This window comes from Calidris pugnax, unplaced genomic scaffold (assembly GCF_001431845.1).
Source record: "Calidris pugnax isolate Ruff unplaced genomic scaffold, ASM143184v1 scaffold161, whole genome shotgun sequence".
In the NCBI taxonomy this organism is placed as follows: Eukaryota; Metazoa; Chordata; class Aves; order Charadriiformes; family Scolopacidae; genus Calidris; species Calidris pugnax.
The window spans coordinates 9,997-16,426 of record NW_015090955.1 but is presented as its reverse complement, the minus strand read 5'-3'; the positions used below and the strand labels follow the sequence as shown (position 1 = coordinate 16,426).

Sequence of the window (6,430 nt, the reverse complement as noted above, 5' to 3'; positions counted from 1 at the left end):
GTTCTAGGTGGCAGAAGACAATCACGGAGGCTGCTGAAGAGTGACCGGGAAAAACCTCGCCCTCCTTTGCTGTCAAGAGTTGGGGGGAATATCGAGGTGAGTGTCCACCTGGCCAGAGCACGGCTGGTGGGATTGTCCTGGGACTCTCAGGCTGGGCTTCTCCATGCCAGGGGGCCAGGACATCAGTCCTGGTCCATCACCCCTGTACCAGCCATGAGGCTCTGAGATGCCACATGCTTCCCAGGCCACGTTGTGATCCCAGCAACTCCTCTGCTCCCTGCAGGTTCTGGGCTTCAACGCCCGCCAGCGCAAGGCTTTCCTCAACGCCATCATGCGCTGGGGAATGCCCCCCCAGGACGCCTTCAACTCCCACTGGCTGGTCCGGGACCTGCGAGGGAAGAGTGAGAAGGAGTTCAGGTACAGGGGGAGGGTGTCCCGGGCTTTTGGGGCAAGGTCTGTCCTGGGCTTGATCGTGGTTGATCACTCAGCTCGAGTTGAGGAGAAGCTCTGATCACCCCGTTGTCTTGCCATGTCACCATCTCTACCATCTTCCCCATGCTGTGACCAAGCCAACTGGGCAGCAGTACCCCATGGGCCTGCACGCCCCCACCGAGGTTTATTTTTGGGGAGGGAAAGCCTGTTGATGTCCTTTTTAAACCTTAGCCTGGGTGTGGGGGCTCCACCGCCCACGGGTGGAAGGTGTGGGTGCTGTGGGGGCTCAGCAGGGAGTCCGTGGGGTGGGCTGGACCGAGGTCCCTTCTGCAGGGCGTACGTCTCCCTCTTCATGAGACACCTCTGTGAGCCTGGGGCAGATGGTGCCGAGACCTTTGCGGATGGTGTTCCCCGGGAAGGGCTGTCACGGCAGCACGTGCTGACCCGCATAGGAGTCATGTCGTTAGTAAGGAAGAAGGTGGGTGAGTAAAATTTTGAATTTGCCATTTCAGGTAATTTCTGGAGGCCTGGGGGGGGGGGTTTCGCTGGCTGCTGAACACCTCTCCACCAGGGATCCCCTGCTGACTCAGTGCAGACCCCTTTTTGACCGGGTGGGAAATGTCTCTGTTGTGTTTGACTTGATGGTGTGTGTCTGCCCCAGGTCCAGGAGTTTGAGCACGTCAACGGGAAGTACAGCACCCCAGATCTGATTCTCGAGGGCCTGGAGAGCAAGAAGTCCAGCGAGATCATGTCTTCTGATCCCAACACCCCCGTCCCAGCCAGCCCAGCACACATGCAGATGGGACCTGTGGCCCTTGCAGGTACGTTGCCTACAGGCTTTCAGGGTCTCGTGGCTTGGATCTGGCTTGGGAAGGGAGGTGGGACAGGACACCAGAAGGTCCTGCAGATGTCTGCCTGCCCTGGCAGTGTTGGTGGTCCTCTGGGACTCCTGTTAGTAGCCTCCGTGCTTTGCTATTGCCACAGACAAAATAGAACCACAGCTTGGGTTCCTGGAGGAGAAGGACCAGGTGGAGCAGAAGTCCAGGAAGGTGTCTGACGGCCAGGTAGGGTGGCTTCTCTCAGCATCTCCTCTGGGAGACCTTCTCATGGGCTGCCCAGAGACTTGGAGCGCTCCCCGAGGAAGGGGCAGGGCTGGGCTGATGCCTTGGGGGTGCTTGACGTTAAGGTGGCTGAGAGGGTGGAAGGAGAAGAGCACCCAGAAGGTTGTGACAGCAAAGAGAAACCGAGGGAAGAGAAGCAGGAGGAGAGTGAAAAGGCTGAGCCTTCTCCCGAGCCCCTGGTGAAAGGTGAGTCTCTGTGGCTTGGGTGAATGTGACCCCCACGTGTGGCTGTGCTTTGCTATTGCCACAGACAAAATAGAACCACAGCTTGGGTTCCTGGAGGAGAAGGACCAGGTGGAGCAGAAGTCCAGGAAGGTGTCTGACGGCCAGGTAGGGTGGCTTCTCTCAGCATCTCCTCTGGGAGACCTTCTCATGGGCTGCCCAGAGACTTGGAGCGCTCCCCGAGGAAGGGGCAGGGCTGGGCTGATGCCTTGGGGGTGCTTGACGTTAAGGTGGCTGAGAGGGTGGAAGGAGAAGAGCACCCAGAAGGTTGTGACAGCAAAGAGAAACCGAGGGAAGAGAAGCAGGAGGAGAGTGAAAAGGCTGAGCCTTCTCCCGAGCCCCTGGTGAAAGGTGAGTCTCTGTGGGGCTTGGGTGAACGTGACCCCCATGTGTGGGCTCCTCTCTGAGCCACAGTGGGGACTTCAGTGGGGCTGTGGCACCCAGCAGGGACATGGATTCGTGCTGGAGAAGTTCTGCAGCTGAAATTGTGTGCACCCTGCTGTCCTCAGAGGTGCTGGTGCTGCTGAGGGGCTTTCCCTCTGATGGGAGGCTCCCGCTCTTGCACCTCGCTTGGGTCTTCTCCAAATCCCAGTGGGAAACCTGAACGTCACAGGGTCCTGTAGCAATTCCTGAAAAAAAACCAATTCCAGGTTGTAAATAAGGAGAAATGCTCATTTGGGGGGGCGTTTTCTGTTCCTAGCACTATGTTCCCTCAGATATCTCAAGGAAGAGGGAAAACCAAATAAGTTTTCTTGATGAAATGCAGAAGAATATTCTTTTTGAAGTTTCTTGAAGGCCTTGAATATACAAACAACACAATAACTTTAAAAGCCAAAGTCTCTCCAGGCAATAAGTAGTTCCCTGAAGAGCCTTTTGCACGTTGAGCTGGTCTCATGCCCCATTCCCTTCTGCAGATGAGGGGGTTCAGGAGAAGGAGAAGCCTTTGGAGAAGCTGGAGCTGAACAGCAGCCCGGGGAAAGGGGAGGACAAAGACATCAAAGCAGGTGAGGTGGAAGGAGGCTTTGGGGGAGCAGTGGTGTGAGGGCTCTCCAGAGCAAGGTGGGGGAGGATGTGCACAGTGAGGACATCCCTCAGCCTTTTGGTGGAGTAGGGTTAGGCAGGAGCAATTTCTTGTGTTTGCTGAGCAGAGGAGGCCAAGGGGGAGGAGAAGGAGCACGTTGAGGCTCAGCAAAACGGCGACAAAGAGGACGAGGAGGACGGGAAGAAGGATGACAGAAACCTCAACTTCCGATTCATGTTCAACATCGCTGACGGTGGCTTTACGGGTAAGAGCAGGAGAGGAGGTGTCCTCTCTCCTGCAGAGCTTCTGCATGGTGGGCTCTCAACCTGTGCAGGGAATGTGAAGCATTTAAAAAATGTCCAGGTTCTGCCCTGTGCCCGTGGCCACCTGGGAATGGTCATCTCTTGCCCTGTCTGCTGTCCTGTGCCCCGTCCCTGGAAGCCCCTTAGAAGGGCTGTCTCCCTTCTAAGGACCTCCTTCTCCCTTCCCTCCCTTTTAAGGACATAAGGTGTATCATCAGCAAGTTGGCAGATGACACCAAGTTAAGCAGGGGTGTTGATTCCCAGGAGGATAGGGAAGCCCTACAGAGGGACCTAGAGAGATTGGATCACTGGGCCAATATCAACGGGATGAGTTTCACCAACCACACGCTGTGGCAGAACGAGGAGAGGGCCGCCATCTCCTCCGGCAAGATCTACGACATCTGGCACCGCCGGCACGACTACTGGCTGTTGGCAGGGATTGTCACGTACCCTTTGGCTTGGTTGGGAGCGTCCCTCCGGCTGTTGGGTGGCAGGGAAGGAGGGGAGGCCTTCCCGTGGGGTTTTGGGAGCTGGGGTGCCGGTGAGGAGCAGGGGAGGGGGTTCGGTGAGGCGGTGTCACTCCGGGGTGACGGGCACGCCGTCGTGCTTCCCTTGACGCTCCCTCCGCCCCAGTCACGGCTACGCCCGCTGGCAGGACATCCAGAACGACCCGCGCTACGTCATCCTGAACGAGCCCTTCAAGTCGGAGATACACAAGGGGAACTACCTCGAGATGAAGAACAAGTTCCTCGCCCGGCGGTTCAAGGCGAGTTGAAGGTCCAAGGGCTGGTGAGTCCTTACTGGTTGGGTGGGGGGGACCAGAGCGGCGCCCCAAAGCCCGCCAACACCTTCTGAGAGTGCAGCAGGGAGAGGTCATGGGCTTTTTGAGGGGCTCCTGGTCACCAGAGAGCAGGGGCTTGGTCCTGGGGAGCTCGCAGGCTCTGGTGCATGGGATGGGGCTCCTCTCTGTGGTTGGGCTGGGTGTTCTGCCCCGTTCCTGACGTGAGTGATGCTGTGGAAACGTTGCCTGGATCTTTTCCTGGGATGCTCAGTGTCTGGGCAGGATAAGAAAACCCAAGGGCTAAGCCTGTTCTCCTGGGAGGTTTTGGGAGTGAGGCCAGCATCGCCAAAGGATGGCGGGCCATCCGTGCGGGCAACTGGTGTGTTACTGGTTTACACTGGTGGGGGGTTCTGGTCTTGAATCCTTGCCTTCCCCTACCTCCCAGCTGCTGGAGCAGGCGCTGGTGATCGAGGAGCAGCTGCGGAGGGCTGCGTACCTCAACATGACCCAGGACCCCAGTCACCCGGCCATGGCCTTGAACGCCCGTCTGGCTGAAGTGGAGTGCCTTGCTGAGAGCCACCAGCACCTCTCCAAAGAGTCCCTGGCAGGCAACAAGCCCGCCAACGCTGTCCTGCACAAGGGTGCGTGTGGGCAGAGGGTGGGGGGCGGGGGGGAAGCCTACCCTGGGGGGGCTGGGAAGGATTTGCCACCCTGGCCTAGGGGAATCAGCAAGTTCGCTGATGATACCAAACTGGGAGGGGTGGCTGACACCCCGGAGGGCTGTGCTGCCATCCAGCGAGACCTGGACAGGCTGGAGAGCTGGGCAAGGAAGAACCTCATGAGGTTCAACAGGGAAAAGTGTAGGGTCCTGCACCTGGGGAAGAAAAATGTCAGGCACCAGTACAGGTTAGGGGTGAACCTGCTGGAGGCAACTACTGAAGAGAAAGATCTAGGGGTCCTGGTGGACAGTAAAATGACAATGAGCAAGCAGTGTGCTCTTGCGGCCAGGAAGGCCAACGGTATCTTGGGTTGCATAGGGAAGAGTGTGGCCAGCAGGTCAAGGGAGGTCATTCTCCCCCTCTACTCTGCACTGGGGAGGCCACAACTGGAATCCTGCGTCCAGTTCTGGGCTCCCCAGTTCAAGAGGGACAGGGAAATGCTGGAAAGAGTCCAGCGAAGGGCAACAAAGATGATTCAAGGACTGGAGCATCTCCCTGATGAGGAGAGACTGAGAGAGCTGGGACTCTTTAGTCTGGAGAAGAGAAGGCTGAGGGGAGACCTTATCAATGCCTACAAGTATCTCAAGGGTGGGTTGAAGGAGGAGGGAGCCAGACTCTTTTCAGTGGTTCCCAGTGAGAGGATGAGGGGCAACGGGCACAAGTTGGAACATAAGAGGTTCCACTCAAATATGAGGAGAAACTTCTTCAGGGTGAGGGTGACAGAGCCCTGGAACAGGCTGCCCAGGGAGGGTGTGGAGTCCCCTTCTCTGGAGATCTTCAAGACCTGCCTGGATGCTCCTGAGTAACATGCTCTGACAAGCTCTGGGCAATCCTGCTTCAGCAGGGGGGTTGGACTAGATGATCTCTATGGTCCCTTCCAACTCTAAAATTCAATGAAATTCAGTGAAATCCAGCCGGGAGGTTGTCCCCATCCCACTTTCCCTTGGCCAGGAGCCACCTGCTCCTCCCCAGTTGGGTTTGCTGCGAGGGCACCCGGGTGGTGGCAGGGTCCGTCGGCTCCTGGAGCTTGCCAGTCCCTGGGGTTGGGACATTGGGGGTCTGGTGGGTGTCCCCCGAACATTCTGAGCATCTCCTGGTTCTCCCCTCAGTGCTGAACCAGCTCGAGGAGCTGCTGAGTGACATGAAGGCCGACGTGACCCGCCTGCCCTCCATGCTCTCCCGCATCCCACCCGTGGCCGCCCGCCTGCAGATGTCCGAGAGGAGCATCCTCAGCCGCCTGGCCACCCGTGGGGGGGACCCCACCGTCCAGCAGGTCAGCAGGGATGGAGCCCCCTCACCTTCTGGTGATGGTGGGGCCGGGGCTGCAGCTCAGCAGCTTTTCTCCTTCCTTATCCCCCCACCCAGGGCTCCTTCGGCTCCTCCCAGCTCTACAACAACAACTTCGGGCCAAATTTCCGAGGTCCTGGCCCGGGTGGGATTGTCAACTACAGCCAGATGCCTCTGGGACCATACGTGACCGGTAGGTTGGGGTTTGAAGGGGATGCTCCTGGATGGAAAAACTTGGGGGGGTTGATTTGGGGGGGTCGGGAGCGTAGCCAAAGGACGGTGGGCAAGCAGGGTGTTCTTCTCGCCACAGATATTTAGCTGTTCCTGTGATTTTCCTCTCCAGCTCCCGTTGCCAGCGAGGTAAGGGCATGCTCGTGTCCCAACACGCGTGTAGACACGTGGTGGGGGGGTGAGGAGGTGGGGGGGCTCTGCTCTGGGCTGTCCCCCCCCAAAAAAATGCCACTCTTTAGATGCAGCCACCGCCTCCAGCAGCGGAGGTGGGTGCAGGGGCAGGATTCCCTCCCGGAGCCCTGGGGGTGGTTATC

The 6,430-nt window shown here is 58.2% G+C and overlaps 1 protein-coding gene across 1 annotated transcript in view; it reads left to right on the top strand.

Annotated features, from left to right (window-relative positions):
* The window catches only part of CHD5 (chromodomain helicase DNA binding protein 5), a 69,748-nt gene extending 63,449 nt beyond the window's left edge, over positions 1–6,299 (top strand). Inside the window, exons 31-42 of the mRNA XM_014952091.1 lie at positions 1,094–1,253; positions 1,417–1,496; positions 1,619–1,739; positions 2,690–2,779; positions 2,924–3,061; positions 3,098–3,101; positions 3,440–3,544; positions 3,732–3,864; positions 4,325–4,520; positions 5,708–5,871; positions 5,964–6,078; positions 6,196–6,299. Coding sequence (XP_014807577.1) covers positions 1,094–1,253; positions 1,417–1,496; positions 1,619–1,739; positions 2,690–2,779; positions 2,924–3,061; positions 3,098–3,101; positions 3,440–3,544; positions 3,732–3,864; positions 4,325–4,520; positions 5,708–5,871; positions 5,964–6,078; positions 6,196–6,203 — 1,314 coding nt within the window. The 3' untranslated portion in view covers positions 6,204–6,299. The remainder of the gene's footprint in view (positions 1–1,093; positions 1,254–1,416; positions 1,497–1,618; positions 1,740–2,689; positions 2,780–2,923; positions 3,062–3,097; positions 3,102–3,439; positions 3,545–3,731; positions 3,865–4,324; positions 4,521–5,707; positions 5,872–5,963; positions 6,079–6,195) is intronic.
* The last annotated feature ends 131 nt before the right edge of the window (positions 6,300–6,430 follow it).